The sequence below is a fragment of the Nelusetta ayraudi genome, unplaced genomic scaffold (assembly GCF_046127955.1).
Source record: "Nelusetta ayraudi isolate G7.1 ecotype Tasmania unplaced genomic scaffold, CSIRO-AGI_Nayr_v1 ptg000063l, whole genome shotgun sequence".
In the NCBI taxonomy this organism is placed as follows: Eukaryota; Metazoa; Chordata; class Actinopteri; order Tetraodontiformes; family Monacanthidae; genus Nelusetta; species Nelusetta ayraudi.
This window is the reverse complement of record NW_027466113.1, coordinates 3,790,853-3,810,000: the sequence shown is the minus strand read 5'-3', so window position 1 is coordinate 3,810,000 and position 19,148 is coordinate 3,790,853. Positions and strand designations below refer to the sequence as shown.

At 47.6% G+C, this 19,148-nt stretch overlaps 1 protein-coding gene across 5 annotated transcripts in view; it reads right to left on the bottom strand.

Moving 5' to 3' along the window:
- kcnn3 (potassium intermediate/small conductance calcium-activated channel, subfamily N, member 3) overlaps nt 1–19,148 on the bottom strand; it is a 63,454-nt gene that overhangs the window by 4,120 nt on the left and 40,186 nt on the right. For all 5 annotated transcript variants that reach the window (XM_076041289.1, XM_076041291.1, XM_076041290.1 and 2 more), the window contains 3 exons: nt 17,575–17,716; nt 12,332–12,442; nt 2,721–2,848 (listed from right to left, as the gene is read on the bottom strand). In XM_076041289.1, the coding sequence (XP_075897404.1) occupies nt 2,721–2,848; nt 12,332–12,442; nt 17,575–17,716 (381 nt within the window). The remainder of the gene's footprint in view (nt 1–2,720; nt 2,849–12,331; nt 12,443–17,574; nt 17,717–19,148) is intronic.

Genomic DNA, 19,148 nt, shown 5'->3' with positions numbered 1-19,148 from the left:
ACCTGGAAGTAGGTACTTGTAGCCCAATTAGAAGCAGCCTCGTAATGTGTTTACACAGTCGGCCATCTTGCATGATTAGCCTTTATTTTCTAATTGAATTGGTCAATTAAACAGGGCTCTTGACTGTGGCTCTTCAAGGCCCCTTGTTATTGTGGCCAAGTACAGGCTGAACTGTCTGGGATCAAAGGGAGCTGGTAACCAAAAAAAAAAAAAAAGAGGTTGGGGGGAGCATTTAATTTGGGAGCTGTACACAGAGCAGAAAGAGGACGGCAGTAACTTTTAACAAGACAACTACAGCAGCGGTAGTTTAAGGTCATGGATGTAACCCTGGTTCTCTCATTACAGGAAGTGCCTCCTTCGCAGCTGCAACAACTCGTGCACCTGCCCGATAGCTCAGTGCCTCAGTGTGTATCGCTTCAAAAGGATCTGTTGGCATCAAATGGAATAGAAGATGATGTGTGTGTGTGTGTGTGGTTTGGGTGTGTGTTTCATTCGGGAATAATAAGAGTTTTGAAAGAGTTGCACTTTAAAGGAGCGGCCACATTGTGAGACCATTTTATTTTTTATTTATTTATTTATTTATTTTGAAAGTATCTCTCATGCACCAGCTGGATCTGCTGGGAGTTTTACTCTGACGTCGCAGCCGGAAAGATGAGAGAAGACACCAGATGAAGACGTCAGGAAAACAGCCATGTGTTTTCTGACCACCGGGTGCTGCCAGGACTCAGACTTTGGGGACATTGAATTTCCTGCACAGCGTCCTTCAGTGTCCAGGAACAGACACCTGCAGCGGCTCCTTGCGAGCGAAGCGCTGCGTTCTGAGCAGCAATTCAGCCAAAAACTGATGCGAGGTGACAACGCAGCCTGTAGGTCAGGGGTCACCAACCAACCAACCAGGTCGCCCCCCAAAGACCACAAGAGTCTGTTCTAAAAATAGCACAACTTGGGGAGCTGTGTCTAAAATTTCAGCCTATTTATTCAATTCTATTTCATTTTAGATTTGGTCCAACCATGTTAAGTCATTGTTTATGATCATTGTGAGAACTGATTGACGTGATCAGTGTCTTCACATTGATGAGTTTAATTAATAGTAATAACACACAAACAAAAAAAACAGCGCTGATGCATCAGTTGCATCATCAACATTATAACACAAGCAGTACATTTCATAAAGGTGCAGTAAAACACCCTTTTTTTTATCTTCAATGTTATGTGAATAGTTTGTAAATAATCCAACTGTCCACATATGCTACCAGTCAAAAAGTCTTTACTACTTTCTACACTGTAAATACGTACTGAATACATCAAATATGTGACCAAGACACGTGGATTAATGTGGCAAAAGAAAAAAAAAAGTTCAATATCTATATATATCTATATATATTTTATATGAAGGACGGCTATTCCAGGTCATCTAAAATATAAAACCTGTTTGAGTTATTTCACACTTTTTTATTCAATACGTTCCATATTCCTTATTCCATATGTGCTCATTCACAGAATTGATGCCTTGCGTGGCAATCTACAATGCAAATAGTATTGAAAATGAATGAAAAACCATTCAATCAGAAGTACGAGTCCAAACTGTTGACTGGTAGTGTAGCTGTAAACATCTGTTTCCCTTTCTCTATAAATATTTATTTTCCATATTTCTTGTCATTCCATGTATTCTTTTTCTTCTTCTCTTTGCGCTGTACATATTGCTGTAATAATGCAAATTTCCCCCAGTGTGAGGTTAATGAAGGCATTCTATTCAACTGTATTGTATTGTATCATGCTCGAGTCGTTCCTGAGTTGACGTTCAGCCCTGTTGTCTCACCTTCTACCCTCTCTCTCTCTCTCTCTCTCTCTCTCTCTCTCTCTCTCTCTGTCTCTCTGTCTCTCTCTCTCTCTCTCTCTCTTCACGGCTTCTCAAATACTCTTCCGCTTTGTTCCGGGACCAGCGGAAACCGTCATGACGTTGTCTGCTGTGGTCTCCTTCTGCCTGGGTTGAGTGTAGGACAATATTTCAGTTCCCCCGTGTCTGAAACCGCATCGCACAACACACTCAGCAGTGGGAGTCTCTCCGGCAGGCGGGCTAGCTAGCGCGGCTGGCGACGCGGCACATTCCTTTTGTTGGCAGATTGTCGAGGTGGTCTGAGCATGGGGTAAGACCAGACACTGCACACTGTAGGCGGTGTGTGTGTGTGTGTGTGTGTGTGTGTGTGAGAGTGTTTAGCAGTCGTAGGGAAGCCCTCTGAATGACAGCTAATGCTGAATCAGCACAAACAGGGAGGGGGAGAAGGAGGAGGAGGTGCCTCTAGAAGCCCCCCCGCCCGCCAACCCAAGGAGTGAAAACACTGCAGAATTAATAAAGACGCGACACGATGAAGCTGCGTTTTATGTTCTTATGCATAAAACACAGGTTTCCTTCACTTATTCAAAGGCTTGATGTGAAGCTCAGAGTGCATTTCACTGTACAACACTTTCAATGTCCGCTCCCGAGATTGTGTTAGCGTGGGAGAACCTGTCGCAGAGGACCTGCGTGTGTGTGGGTGTGTGTGTGTGTGTGTGTGTGTGTGTGTGTGTGTGTGTGTGCACGCCCGGAGGGAACCGTTTTTCCCGATTATCAGCAGCGCTCTGATTGGTTCTGTAAAGTGCAGCTGATTTCAAAGGAACCAGCGTGTGTGTGCGTGTGTGTGTGTGTGTGTGTGGGTGAAGAGTGCGAGGTGTGAGCTCACTGGTGTATGGCCTGCAGGAACTTCCGCTGGTGTTTGCGCACTCTGGAGTGGTCGATCTTCTTCATCAGCTTGGTGTGTTTGTAGATGAGCCAGGTTTCCCTCAGCACATTGGCCGCCGCGTTCTTTATCTGCTCCCAGACACACACACACACACATACACACACACACACAGAGGCACGGTTAGCAACAGGTAGCCCTTGGCAACCGAGGCAGGCAACAGGTTCACTCCGTCGCGCCCCTCTCCCGCCCTCCCCCAGCCCCCCCCCCCCTTCTTCATTGTCTCTCGTGCAAAGAAAAAAAGAAAAAAAAAAAAGAAAAGAAAAGGAAAAGGCAGAGCCATGATTTTCTTCCGGAGGGTTGTCCCCATGTCCTCATTCTCTCCGTCTCCCGGCAGCACACACACACACACACACACACACACACACGCACGCACGCACACACACGATGCTGGCTGGCCTGCCAATGCTCTTCATAAACAGCCTCTCTCCCCGTAGGGAGGTCTGGCAGTGAAACACCAACAGCAGTCACTGCCTCACATGCGAGCGCCTCCTCCTCCTCCTCCTCCTCCCTCCTCTCTGTCTGCCATGTGCCACATTGTGCTGCAGACTTACACCAAATGAGCTGCAGCACCTCAGGAGTCAACGACCAAACGCGAAGCTGGGCCCCACGCACTGGGAGCGGCCACCAGGTGGAAGGTCGCTCGTTGCTGTGTTTGTCCGTGGTGTGATGTTACAGAGGTGCAAAGATGTACAGGAGCTGCCGTATCTTCACGTCTTCTCCTACAGCCTCCTACTAAAGCTGATCTCAGATCTCAGAGGGTGAGGATGTTGTGAAGACCTGAGCTGGGCGAGATATCTGCGCCCTTTATGACATCACCTTGTTGTCGGCAAACATTTCAAAGTGTCTTAAAAAAATAAAAAACACAGGACCTTTAAAGATCAGTTAACACTAGAAGTGACAAGGTTCGACAAAACCATGTTAGTCTCACGCCTGGTTCCACACTGACAGGCTGGTGAGCCGCATTACTGTGATATTGGTTCAGCGATTAGTGCATGATGTGAGGACAATCAATCCTAATCAAATGCCAGAAGAAGCTGCGGATCAATTCCTGTCGACGCGGATCAGCCGCCGACTGCATTATCTCCTTCCCCGCGTTTCATCCTGTATGTTTCATGCACTCAGATCCCTTTAGGCCGCTATGTAATTAAAGCACCCGGGGTCTGACAACCCGGACGGGGAGCAAGAAGGAAAAAAAAAAAAAAAAAAAAAGACGGAGCGTGGGCGGAAACCGTAAAGACGGCTGATGGGAACGAGAATCTACGAGGGCATAAATTGAAGAGAGAGACTTCAAAGAGCTGCGGCACATGGCGAACAATGAGCAGCGTGAACAGTCACAACCCCCCCCCCCAATCTGAGGGGCACAAAAGAGTCAAGGACTCCTGGCAAGCGGCCACGCCTACACATACATCCTGTGGATGTAAACAAACACACAGGTCACAGATGAGGAGAGCAGAAGCCCAGAGGCCTTGCAGATGTGCTTCTCACTGACACACAGGGGGACAAACCAGAACGAGCTAACGCAACGTGGCACAACAAAGACGGCTCGGAGACGTCTGCGCATTGCAAATACCAGATTATTATATTAATGTCATTATAATTCTTATTTTTTTCAAGCCTCCTGTACGTTGCTGGTTTTGCTGATTCAAATAAAGAACAGCTTATACCTCAGACTAAATGAGATAAAATATTATGTTTATGCTGGAGTTGAATAACAAAACTGCAATTTGGGGAAGGTAGGAAGGTGAATAGACACAATGGGAGAATCTGAGGGACTCTGAAGGTGTGACAGTAAAAATCCTTCCATGAACAGGGATAAGCAACACGCTTTGATTTTCATCGTCTCGATCCGGGTAATACTGACCAGAGTACAGGTGTGTTCAATTCAGCAGTCATGTGACAATGTAACGAGGTGACCACATGGTGCCAAAGAACCGCCCACTAGATCCAGAGACATCACACTGGGACTCAGTTTTGAGAAAAAAAAAACTGCATTTAAGATTAAAAACTAGACAAATGGGCAGATTGTTCTTCAGACGGAAGGAGAGAGAGAAAAAAAAAGGGAAACGAAGACCTTTGATCACACTAAAAGCATTTCCCCATCCAATTGAGGAAGTCAGAGAACAGCTGACAGCGGTGCACCGACTGAAGGGCGGGGGGGGGGATTGTGAGGGTGCTTAAAAAAAAAAATCTCCACAAAGCTCTGGCACAAAAAGTAAAAATTGAAAAGTTGAAATGTGACAAAGAGGAGCACTGGGACGGAACAGCGTATTCCCGGTCACGCACTTCCAGCAGGAACAGGCGGAGCCGCTCTGGGTCATTTAGCCTGGCTGGCAGCGCCACTGGCAGCCAGGACCGGGCCGTGCCGGCACGGCCGTCCGCCCACAGCCTGCAGCCGCTGCTGGACAACCGTGGCGGGGACACGGAGCCGCAGCAGAGGAAAGAGGGAGAAGACGAGGTGGAGGAGGAGGAAGAGGAGGAGAGGAGGAGGAGGAGCCCCAACAGACCAACCAGCAGACTAGAATCAATAATAAAAATAATAATACTACTAATAATAATGATAATAATAATGATAATACATTTTTAAAGGCCTTTGCAGGACACTAAATGTCAAAAGGTTTAAAAACAGATAAAAACCTAAAAAGGACAAGACATCATCACCATGAACAGAATTAATATCGAACTGAGATTTGCAGCAGCACATTGACAATCAGGTGCATCTCCCCCATCCAACTACCTCAAAGAACCACCTGGAGGTCTTTCAGACCCCTCCACTTTAGCTACTAATGCCTTTCACACCCCCAAAAAACTGACCTTTATAGGCTCTGACCACAATTTACACTTACAATAGCGCCCCCCCCCACCCCCCACCACCTATTGTTGGCCCTTTCAGTCCCAAACCCACAAAGACCTGCTCGGCAGTGGCTTAGCAAGACAGCCGACGCTGTGTTGAGGCCAGTGGGCGAGGGAGGAGCGACAGTCGTGTGGGGTGAGACACGTTAACGAGGCAGCTTTGCGCCCCCCCCCTCGCCCTCACTACAATGAGTAAATGCGTAAAAATTGTTTGAACTAATGTTATCACCATATGTTTTCAGCTTGGGTGACAAGAAAGGCCGACACTCACATGGGGTGCAGCTGACTACAAAGAGGAGCCGTAACGCAGCCTTTAAGTTGACAATCACTGCAGCCTATATGTTGATGCTGAGCTGATGATGCTCATGAATGAGTGAATCACATATTTGCACGTCCGCTCTACAGGGGTTGGGGTTCTCAGCAATGTACAAGAAGCACTGTGGCAGCAGTGAGAGGAAGTTACACTGGTTTGTTAACGTCTCTGCATGGAAAAAGAACAAAGGCCAGTAAAATCTCACAGTCTGTCACTCTTCCACCGCTGGTAGCTGCCGGTCGGGAGCAGCTGTTCTAATTTTCCCGACAATCAGTCTACTTAAGTCGAAACGCTCCGCTTATCCTTTCACACCGTCGCAGCGCCCCAGACTGACCCATTTTGGCATTTTTTTTTTTTTTTTTTTTTTTTAATTTGGTCTTCCACACTTCTCTCCAAACGCTTTTTCCTTTCCCTCACACTCTTCCGTGGCGTCTAATGGGATTTGAGTGTAAATGTGAGGGTGGCGTAGAAGGTCAAACCATCCATTCAGTGTTGATCTTCGTCGTTCCGCCGAGGATTCATTTAAAGGGCCAGCGTGCAAGATTGGGCACCACCTAATGGTAGGATGGCAAACTGCAGGAGACGGTGATCTTAATGCTCATATCTGATCTGAGACACGATCTCAGCTGCTTCTTGTACAAGCACAGGTATCGGGATAAAATCATAATTTTTTTCACGGTGGAGCATGAATGCCCGCCCCCTACAGAAATGTATTTTTTAGTGACTTTTATCTAATTCGGCACATACGTGTGCATTTTCTATTCCATTTTATGCATCGGCAATGCTGGTCCCTTTGGAATGTTCCACACTGGGCCTTTTATATTCTAGAAATCCCACTGATGCAACATTGAAACGTTGCGGCAACATCTGCAAAATTGACATCAGCATCACTGCAAATATTGCAATGAGATGGTAGAGCAGGCAATAACTAACTAAACCCATGATGCTTTATGATTAAAAAAAACAAACAACAACATTCCATGTCCAACAGGTGGATATAAGTGGTGTAAACATGCAGTGAAAGTTGGGAAAAACCTCATTTGTTTTGATGATGACTGAGAAAAACACATCTTATCTGCTTTTAATCAGCGGACGGTCCGGCAGCAGCACATTTAATGCCCTCCATATCTCCAGGCCTACTTGTAGATTGATATGTCAGATCCCATTTATCATCTGATAGATCACTGCAGGCTGAGTGAAACATGATGAATGGTGGCATCTTGCGTCTGCCTCTCTGCCCGCTGTTTTTTTTTCTTCTCTCCTCCCGCAGGAACTTTCTCCGAACAAACTTTCCACCACAAAGTGACGTTCTGCCAGCGCTGGTTGTGCCACTTCACGTCATTTCACCAGAACGCGTCTATCGTTAAGCGCCCCCGCCGTCCACCGCTGCCACTTGAAAGTCCCTCCTCTGCCAGTTTGCTGAGGCAGAAACATAGGAAAAGATGGTGATTCCAATTAGATGACATAGAATGCTAAAAATAGTCCACGAGGAGCCAAACGTCAGCAGCAGCAGCAGTGGCCGCCATCCTGGGGCCATATGGCCTGTACTTGGGCGGCCATCTTGGGGCCATATGGCAGCTCTGGGTCAAAGAGCTGCTTGGGCTGCCCCCCTGCATGCCAAGCCTTATGGCAGGTACAAGGAAAAATCTGTTTAGGAACTGGGGTTTCCACACCTCAGCGTGCCGAACGGTTGGGTGGTGACACGTCGAGCTGTATGAATTAATCAGCTCTTAAAAGACAGAGGTCACTGGTGACAACGCTGCAACTGTCTTAAAAAAGAAGAAGCCCTAAATCAACTAAAAAACTGTGTAAAAAAACTAAATGAAAAACACAATAGTTGGGCACTGCTGTGACAATAATTATGCTCTGATGAAATAATTATTCATTGACGCTGCAAAATGCAGAGATGGAGACGTTTCTTTTCCTAAAATCAAAGGAAAACCAGGGAGGCCGGCCGGCGCCTTTCAAACACAGAGGAACATTAATGACCTGCCTGGTTCATTAGTGCTCCTGCACTGTGGTGCCTCAGAGTCAGTGTGCTTCTTCAGAGAGGGCAGAAAAAAAGAAGAAGAAGAAGAAGAAAAGAAAGAAAAGCAAACAAAACAGGCCAATTACCTTGGCAACAGTTTCCCATGAGGCCATGCGACTTGTGGCCTTACCTGCTTTGACCGCCTCCCCCCAAAAGACGTGGCGACAAATAGAGGAGGAGATAAAGTCGCCCACACACACACACACACACACACACACACACACACACACACACAAAGTAGGTGATCCTCTAAACGTAAACGAGAACTGCACGACAACAACAACTACAACACAATCATTGGATTTTGCTGCTTCTGATTAATTATATGTACACTGAACTGCTCATTTTAATCCGACTTCTATAATTCCGGTGTGTCTTTGCACTGCAGGTGTTGATAATAGTTCTTTGCAATGAAATTCCTTTGCAAAAACAGTTTTTTCTTTTCTTTTACAGCTCTGAATGAAATCTATCCCTAGAATAGAAAACCTTGGGGTGGCGGGTCGGTAGTGGGGTGGGGGGTGGGGTGGGGGCTACGCTGCTACCACCCTGCTCCCACGCTGCTCCTGTTGCAAACAGTGAATAAGATTGCGGCAGTAGCCTCTCCTTGGCCAGGGCCCAGGCAGGGTGTGCTAAATATTTAGAAGGGTTGAAGCTCTGAGTGTGCTGCGGGGGAATTTCTACGAGTGCTGGGAGCGAACCACAGGTCCAGCCTGGAGGCAGTCGACCCACTTGGAGACGACTTACTTTCAATAACTAAAGCCGCCGACCCCCAGGAGCTCATTCAGTTACCCGTACTCACGGGGGGTCAATTGGCTTCTTGAGCGGGGCTGCGTCTCGCCGACACGGCGGAGAGACGCGGAGCTCGGAGATCCACTCCGGCGACTGAGTGGCTTCGCTGAGCCTCGGCCTACTTTCCCGCAGCTCAGAACACTCAGGGAAGGTTCACGCCGACGTTCTGACCAGATGGACTCGGTGTCCATCACGACCTGAACCCACCACGCAGCTGCGTTTTCACTATGCATGAGAGGAAGCGGTCACGTCAAAGACGAGCACTTAAAAACTCACACAGAGGCCACTTATGGCCGTGTTTACCGGACTTTGAAGCCACTATATTATGTAAAAAAAAAAAAAAAAAAGACTTTAAATGACTAACCTCAGTGAACTCACCAGAAATTGGAAAAGTCAATCTTTTAACTTATTTTGTTTGTTCCACCTTTTACAAAGGGTGCATTAAAACACCCAGTTCTGGAAATCAGCTTTATGTGATGTCACAAACAGCAGCGACCAACAATTTTTCTCCACTTTCAAAATCAAATCAAATCAAATCAAAACTCCCACCCCCTCAAATGCACCCGCCCCTCCACACAAACACATATGTCCACACTCATACACACACATGGATAAAATAGCATGGCACTAAGGATACCAATGGGTGGTCATCCACGCAGAGAGGCACCATAGTCCGCTGTTACAGGGAGCGTCGCCACAGAGACTCCCAGCGTGGACCAGGCACAACTCCTAGCGTGGACCAGGCACAACTCCTAGCGTGGACCAGGCACAACTCCCAGCGTGGACCAGGCACAACTCCCAGCGTGGACCAGGCACAACTCCTAGCGTGGACCAGACACAACTCCCAGCGTGGAGGGCCCCCATGAGGATTTCAAACTTGTAAGGTCCAACAAAGCATCACTTTTAGGAGGAGGCTGTAAACAGAGGGCTAAACATGCTGAATGCGTGATAAAAAAAAAACAACTAAAATAGGTTCAGTATATCAGAACGCTTCCATATTGAAAAAGAAAAAGAATCCTAAACATTTCATTGTGAATATCTTCTCGGAGGCAGCTCATCCTTCCTGACAAGACTATTAAGGGCTCCGCAGTCATCACACAAGATTTCAACTTCAGGCCTGGCAGGCGACACTGGGAATCAGATTAAAATTTGCATATTTTAATGTTAATGGCGGAAAGTGAAGTCAAATTATTAGTAAAAAAAAAAAAAAAGAAAAAAAAAAAACCTGGCTTGTAACGATTCCATCAAACGTGTTAATATAAAAGGCAACTACATCCAAAAAACAGACGTTAACTACGATACTCTGTGACTGGCATTTAATTGACTTTGCTGCTGATCTTTCAGGAGGAGGGGAAACACCTCAGCGCTGACGTTAAAAGTCAGTGTGTGTGTGTGTGTGTGTGTGTCGCTGCTACTGTGTGTGTGTTGCCGTGTGTCTTGATGGCAGGATGCAGAGTCCGCCGTTGCGTTGCATTATTCATCAGCGGGCCTTGAGTGATTGTGTTCTCGTGTTGCGATGATATGGCAGCCATGTAAATCGATGTGCATACAAGGGCTTCAATCATTGGTCGCTGGGTAATAGAGGGCAGGAGACAATTACCACTGTGCACGCCAGAGACCCCTCGGAGGGAAATGTCATGCCTGCTTTAGTCGGCGGAAACGGCTAACGTCCTCTTTCTGACAGGATTGGCGGTTTTTGATTTTTTTTCACCGCCTCGCAAACGACTTTGCTGTTGGTTGAAGTCGTCTCGGTTAAGAAGCAGCGACTCGAATCACGCTCGCACATTTCAATCCGTCACTTCTGCAAGTCGTCAAGGCGCTACACCGCCGAGGCCCTGCGGGTGAGCCGCGGTACTGCAGCCGATATTATGCAACGCCCGGGCAGGAGCCCTGAGCTGTAAGTGTTTCAGAGTTAGACAATACTTGAAAGCATTTTACTGCCCCTCAACCATCTGTGTGATGCGCTGGATGTGGAAATGTTCCTGTCTGGTCCACTTAGCTGCTGCGCTGAGTCTCTTAATAGAAGCTGTAGACACACGTGTCCCCCTCTGCTGCCATGGGACCGGGCTGTAATTAACACTTTCTGCATTTACAATGCACTGGGTTGCCTACTAACCACCGGCTTTAAAATCAGGTTGAAACCCTTATGACCTCGTCCGTGAGCAGCGGCACGTGTATCTCTGTCTCACACACACACACACACACACACACACACACACACACACACACACACACACACACACACACGAACTTCACATTTGTCTGCCAATAAAGACGCCATCATTTGTTCGTAGGTCATCATAAAAAGCTGCTGAGACCGTCGCTAATTGTGCAAAATAAATAAATAAATAATTAAAAAACGCAAGCTTGCTTGTGCCGGGAAGTAAAATATTGATCGTTTTACATAATCAATATTTCATAATCATGTAATCATTATTATTTTATGTGTTGAAATCAACCAGAAAAACAATAAAGAGAAAAATGAAATGAAGCTCCAGTCACCCAGAGACCTCCAGTAATGCCGGGCAGTGCAACCAGATGAGTTTGAAGCTGTCAGTTGTATTAGAAATACGACACAGTGTTGCTTTGACTTGAGGTTTCAGCTGTCAGAGAAGTTCAACCCCAGAACGCTGCTGTCTTGATCGGGCAGGAGGAGCAGATCTGCTAGAGGCCTCCTGACTCTCTGTCCACGTTCCAGCAGAGCTGAAGCTATGGATCAGCCAACCCTGTTCTGATAGCCAGATAGCCTCCTGCCATAATGTACCCTACATATTTGATAGAGCAGCTATTTTAAGACTTGGGTCTTTCAACTGTATGAAAAATTGAAAAGGACCGGTAGAGGGAGGGAGGGAGGAGGTTGAGGGATTGGGGGAGGTGGAGGGAAGGAGGGAGGCAGGGAGGAGGTGGAGGGTAGGAGGGAAGGATGGTAGGAGGAGGTGGAGGGCAGCAGAAGGAGGCGGAGGGCAGGAGGAGGTGGACGGTAGAAGGGAGAAGCAAGAGGAGGGAGAGAGAAGGTGGAGGGAGGAGGTGGAGGGAGAAGATGGAGAGAGGCGGCGAGGGACGGATTTACTGTAAGAAGAGACAAATGTCAGAGATGGGGGGTGGAGGGGAGGTGGCGGAGGGTTGAGGGTGGAGGGGGAAGGATGAGTGGAGGAGTGGAGGGGGGGGCGCGTGGGAGGAAAACGATTATAGAGGAAGAAAAGGAGGGAGACGATAAGAGCGGCAGGCGGACAGAGAGGGTGAGAACGTGATGACCTTTTATCGCCTTCGCTCGCTCAAATAACACGGAACTCTGTCACAACAGTGCAGGGCGATAGCGTGATGGAGCGGCGGAGGAGTGACAGTGAGGGGGAGAGGCGGCCTGTCCACCTCCGGAGAGACAGCGGCAGAAAAAAATAAAAATAAAAATAAAATAAAAATAAAGAAAAAACACACAATGAGACGGCAAACTTTGAAGGAAATGTGGGAAAAACACACAAAAAAGTGTAAAATATCAGTTTTTTTTGTCCCTGCACAGACGTCAGTTCTGGCTTTTGTCCATTTGCGATGCGGACGCAAGAGACTACGCACCCTCTTGGTGAGTTGCGTGTCCATCATGAAGTTGTGTACGTGTTTCTCGGCCTTGGTCAGCTCCAGCTTCCTGGCTACCACGGCAACCACCAGGGCCGTGCAGCCTGCACCCTGGGAGGGAGAGAGAGAGAGAGAGAGAGAGAGAGAGAGAGAGAGAGAGAGAGAGAGAGAGAGAGAGAGAGAGAGAGAGGAGCACTGAGTCAGTCGCTGAACAGGAGGAATCGCTAAATCGCCGTCTTTCAGTTGAAAAAAGAAATCACGAAACAAAACAAAACAAAAAAAACTCGAAAAAAAGACGTTTGATGACGGACGGCGGCAGAAGTGGGGAATCTGGAGGGAGGGAGCGGCCGACAGAAGGAGGAGGAGTGAACGGGGAGAGGCTGCGGGATTAAGAGCAATAGCCGGCGTTCCCTCATATGGAGAGCCGAGCCAAGTCTATTTTCACTTCCCATCCATCTGCGAGCGAGCGAGCGACTCCGAGTCGGATTCCTCTCGCGTCGCCGCCGCCACACGTTCATATAAAACATTTGGAAGAAAAGGAAAAAAAAAAAAAGAAAGAGAAAAACATCAAAGAGAAGGGAAAAAACCCCAAAGAAAACTAATTCAATTCATTTAGAGGCTGCCAATCTGAATTACGCAGTGTCAGTCTTCTCCTGTCACGGCGCCCCCCGGAGGCTCGCGGGAGGTGTAAAAGTGTAAAACACGGCGGCGTTGGTCCGCTTTATTTATTTATTTAATTGCTTGGGCCCGCACGGGACGCATCCGTCAGGGAGAGAGAGAGAGAGAGAGAGAGAGAGAGAGAGAGAGAGTGAGAGTGAGAGAGAGAGAGAGAGAGAGTGACAGCGGTCCCTCAACCAGAGAGACACGCTTGAGAGGCGAGCGCGAGCGGCAGGCAGAGGAGGCAGAGACTTAATTAACTTTCAGATTAGACGTGTTTTCAGCAGCAGGGCCTGCTGGCGTCTCACAGGTTCCACCACTGAAGGAAAGGGGGAAGGAGTGTGGGGGGATGGGGGGGGGGCAGGAAATTAAAAGGAAGAAGAAGGGGAAAAAAGGAAAAAGCAGGATGAGAGGAGAGGATGGAGAGAGTGAAGGGCTGCGTGTAAATATATAAACGACAGGGGGATGGGAGGAGGGGGGGGGCACAGGGTCGCGCCCTATAGGACGAGAGGAAGGCAGCGAAGGAGCCGATGTTAATGAGGTCACGCGTCTCCTGATAAGTCATGAATGAAGATTAAGTGTGTTTAATGAAAATGAGTGCTCCTCCTCTTCCTCCCCGCTTGTGTGTGTGTGTGTGTGTGTGTGTGTGTGTGTGTGTGTGTGTGTGTGTGTGTGTGTGTGTGATTGAAATGCGGCAGCGTGGATGGAGCAACAGCCTCTCCTCCTCCAAGTGGACGAGCGGTCGTTTCCCGAGATCCTCGTGACCCAGGACGATGGGACCAGCGAGAGGAGAGTAGGCGGCCGAAAATAACTCCGGGCGAGTTGAGTGCAAAAAAGGAAAGAAAAAAAACCCAAACAAAACAGCCAAAACAAACAAAAAGTAAATAAATAATAACAAATAAAAAAAAAAAGAGGCACCAACACGAGGCATTAGTGTCCACATGCAGCGGCGGGCCTGGTCGGCTCTGCTTGTGTTTATTGCAGCAGCATGAATAAGAGATGAGGGGCAGCCGATGGAGCCTCCGCACGTCTGAGCACTCGGGCCGCTGGACGGGGAAGCACTCGGCCCAATGTTACCAATGTTACGGTGTCGGTACAAAATCTGTCCGGCTACGAGGTCTGTCCGGGGTTCCTTACGGCAACTCCATTAGGACAAACTACATCCCGGTCGAACAGATAGATAGATAGATAGATAGATAGACGTAATATGATTATATATATAGATAGATATAATATATAGATATAATCATATTATTTCTATCTATATCTATATCTATGTCAACGGCACAGTGTGCACAGGAGGAACATGGGGGCGGGGCTTGGGGGAGGTGATAATGATGCTAATGATAATCAAAATAATGATAAAACAAAAAAAAGTGGGCATCTTTCCCCACTCTACCACAGCTAACAGCATTATTGTCATTAAATGTGCACATTTTATGACAATAATAATAATTTTAATAATTTTATTTTTTTCATTTTATTTTTTTGTAGTTTGGCTGCACGGCAAAAGGCAGAACTGGATCTGCGGCAGGCTTGGTATTTTGATATTGAGTCGGAAATCGGCCAATGAGGATCCATGAATTTCACCTCAGCGGATCAGCAGCCGACTGTCGCTTCAGCGGAGACGCGAGAGTCCAAACAGACTGAAAGTCTCTCAGCCGAGGTGGGTGAGACGCTTCTGTTAGCCGTTAGCTCCTCCCACACACTGTGTTCGCGAGTGTGAGACAGTGCAGTGCACGCCACTCTCCAGTTTTTGTGTGTATAAGGCTCCAATTAAAAAAAGCAAACCAAAAATAAAAAAAAACAATTCATTCACCGAATGGTTAAAAAAAGTATTTTCCTCTGTAATATATATGTGGTTGCCAGGGGGGATAATGGTGTGTGGTACAGAGTATGTATAGAGTATATAAATACACACAGCAGTCACCTGGCACTTCCCCAGGTGGCCTCGGGGGCCAACGCTGTTGGCCTTGATCTGTTGTCATGGCAACACAGGCCAGGGGAAAAAACAACCCTCCTATGGAGGCTCGATATAATAATTCTCAACTGGCAAAACAGAACAAAAAAATATATAAATATATATATGGAGAACTTGGACTTCTCACCCCAAAAAGGCACCTTTCCCCCCCCTCCACCACCTCCTCACTCCACCTGTGATGATCAACCACTCCACACTCGCTGTGAGAGGAGTGTGTCGGTGCGACAGGGGAGAGAGAGAGAGAGAGAGAGAGAGAGAGAGAGAGAGAGAGAGAGAGAGAGAGAGAGAGAGAAGGGTGTGTGTGTGGGAGTTTCACCAAGAGTGTGTCAAACCTCTGTGTCAGTGTTTTGTGTGGAGGATGCAGTCTGTAGCCGCGGCTCTCCATCCACCGACTGCTCTGTGTGTGTATCTGTGTGTGTGTGTGTGTGTGTGTGAGCGTGTTTGTGTGTATTGCCGTTGTAGTAAGAGTTGTACTTTAAAACACCGGTTGGGTGATTCACCTGGCAAACGGGAGCATGTGCGTGCGTGCGTGCTTGCGTGTGTGTGTGTGTGTGTGTGTGTGTGTTCAGCGAGGAGGTGAACCTGGACAGAGGACGACAGGACGGAACCTCAGGCTACCGCTGCCAGTTTCTGCTCCACCTCCTTCAGCGACCGACTGATTGTAATAACATAATAATAAATTCTTATTATTATGTAATAACATAATAATGAGAAGTCAACGGTCAGTTTCTTTCATTTGCTGAAACCATCATCATCATCGCCGGCCGCCCACATCAAACAACATCTTCGGGCACTTTTGGCGCCGACTTCAGGGAGGCTCTGCTTACGTGAGAGAAGAACTTGGCATGTCAGTGTGTAAACAGAAGGGAAGTGAGGTTTAGGGGGGTAATTATTAGTGTACTTTCATCTCGGCATCGTCTCATTTTTGTGTCTCGATGATACAGAAACGCTTTAGACGCCCATTGGTGCCGTTTTGAAATTCCGAAGCTAATTCAAGGACAGTTAGCGGGGGATGGGAATTCGCTTGGCTCAGCTCATCTGCCGACAAAGGGTTGAATTGAACTGCTGCTGCTTTGACGGCAGAGCAGCGTGCACACGCTGAAGCACAGATGTCCTTTCAACAATTCAATTGCAATTATTAGAAGTGAAACGTCTTCTGAAAAAAACGAAGTAAGTGTGTGCATAAAGCGCCTGTGGTGTCAAGATCTTGTCATCATCTACACTCACTGGACATGATTGTGTGCAACTGTGCCGGGGTACCTAATAAAGTGGCCAGTGAGTGTACCTACACACAGCTCTCGGATTCCAGTTCTGAACAGACGCACGCCTCACATTTAGTGGTTGCGTTATAAAATGTCAAGTGTCCCTCTTTACTCTGTACCTGCACATTGTCCTATCAACCCCCCCGCCCCCTCGCCCCTCTCTACTCCCCTCCAACTTCTCCTTTCAAATGGAAGCCAACTGGTGCGCTAATGCTCCTTCCGGAATCCATCCACTTTCATGTGGCGTCCCTCATCGATTTAAGAAGGACAAATTTTGATTTTAGGTAATTGAAAATGGGAGACTTGAGGCACGGCGAATATCTGCAATTAGGAGAAACCATAATATCGCATTTGTTCATTTCATTTTTTTTTTTCTTGACTCAGGTTAGCAGCTGTAGCATTCGTCACCTTGTTCTCCCCTGCAGCAGCAGCAGCAGCAGCAGCAGCAGCAGCAGCAGCAGCAGTCGTTTGGCACAACGTGTCCGATACGAGAGATATTATCATCCTCATCAAACTCCGGCTTGTTTGACCCCATAAAAGTCAACCAATGTCACCATTTTGATTAGCGCACCCATTTTTGAGATAACTTGACATTAAGCTGCGGTGCCGTAAGAAGAATTTCCGATTTCCTTCGCTCCAGGGGGGAACCTTAATTTCCTCTATTAATATAGAAAAGCATATTAAACTAATTGCACGGAAAACAATAAGACACTCCCAATTGCGCGGATTCTCGCTGCAAACTTCGGGATGTTCCTTTTTTCTGACAGACGGGCCGGCGACGATGGAGCGCGTTGGGAATAAGAGAGAAGCGGGAATCAGAGGGAATCACGAGGGGGGGAGCGAGCGAGCGCTCGACAGACTGACAGGACGCAGCGATGGGGGGAGAGCGACGGAGGGGGGGAACCAGGAGGCCGAGGAGAAGGGATGAAAACGACGGAACGAAAAAAGAGGCACGGAGGGAAAATGAAAGAGAGAGGGAGAGACAGAGAGAGAGAGAGAGAGGAGTGGGAGGACATGGCACTCGAAAAGGTGGGACCTTCATTATGCAATGAGGACAGGCAGGGGAATAACACACACACATGCGCACAGGCACACACACACACACACAGGCGCACACACACGTAGAGAAGCACACCACATAAACCACTAACATGCTCTTGTTTGCACGCCCACACGGCCAAAACAAACAGGCGCAGATGCAGGAAGTCACACAAATGGGAGAATTTCTGTCAGGAAAAAAAAAAGGAAAAGTGGACGGCAATGCTCTCTAAAGCGCTCACCTTTGAACGAGCGGGGGGGTGGGTGAGGGTTGTGTGTGTGTGTGTGTACGTGCCACCACTGACCATGATTCCTGTGAGCAGACACACTCCTTTGCCACAGTAGGTGTGAGGCACCATGTCCCCGTAGCCGATGGACAGGAAGGTGATGGAGATGAGCCACATGGCTCCCAGGAAGTTACTGGTCACATCCTGGGCATCGTGATACCTGACGAGAAGGAGGAGGAAGAGGAGGAAGAGGAGGAGATGAAATCTCATGTTGAGAGAGAATAAAAGGGAAACGGCGCCGAGGCGAAGGTCTCGCCTGCCGGAGCGACGTGGTTGCCGCGGCAACCAAACAGGCGGCGCCGATCGTTAGCGAGCTCGTGCTAATGAGAAGCTATCGGGATTTTCCACATCAGAGGCTCAACTGGAGATTCTCTAATGTTCCCTTTAAGGCTCACTCTGCCTGCCTTGAAGTCCAAGAATGTTTGAGGCGCTTTAATTGAATCGTGTGTGTGCATGCATGAGTGTGTGTGTGTGTGTGTGTGTATGTGTGTGTGTGTGTGTGTGTGTGTGTGTGTGTGTGTGTGTGTGTGTGTGTGCGCGCGCGTGGTTTTTTTTTTGCTTCTGTTAATTTGGTTTGCACAAGAATTAGACAAACAAAGACTTCCCGGCAGGCGCGCGCTAATTGGCTATGGAGTCGGTTGAGGAGGGGCTCGAGCCGAAAGCAGCTGATCCTGAATCAGACCTGAAAAAAGGGTTTTGAGGTTCCACAACTCGCCTTCTGTACAGTGTTTGCACACATGTAAACACGTCGGCTGTTAATCTGCTACGAGCTGCTGTTTCTTTTTGCTGGGTGAATTCTAACCTAAAGTGTTTCAACCCGTTCGCTGCTCTTGGGTGAATATGCAGCATTTTCCAGTGTGAGTCCTGTCTGAACTGCTCCACAGACAGACTCAGACTCAGGGGATCCTCCCTGCCAAGAGCCAGTGGAGTGATTCCCCACATGTGACTGGCTATTGTCACTTTTTTTCCCTCTGCATTTTTACTATTCTCTCACTCTCTATACACTATTTTATGTACTGATTTGCTGATAGCTGAGAAACTGAATTTCTTCGGGATAAATAAAGTATTGTCTGTTTGTCTGTCTGTCCATCTATCTATCTGTCTATCTATGCACAAAGCACAGCAAAGTGAATGTCCAAAAGTGTAAGTACACAAGTAGGAAGAGACAACAATTGGACATAAATCCAATTTAGAGCCTGTGAACGATTCCAAATTTCATCCTTTCATCTCATGAATCAGTTTCCGTTCCGCTCTCTGTGCTTCCCGCCGCATCTCCAGCCTTGTAACGTATGTTTAAAGTGACGTCTGGAAACAAACGCGAACAGCGACAGAGTTGCTAACTGATGAGGAAAAAAACAACAAAAAAATAACAAGTCACTGCTTTTACGGGCTGGATGAAATTATGTGTCCAACTGGTGTGAAAGCCTCTTAAACTGGAGTGTGAGGAGGGATTGGGTTGCACACATGCCTCAGATTAACTTTCCTGCCAGTTGGAATTTTCACTCCACACACAATCCAATTTCACTGTGGACTCACCATCCAAATTGTGTAGTTTTAGAATTATTTTTTTTTTCTCCCTTCGGATGAAGGCT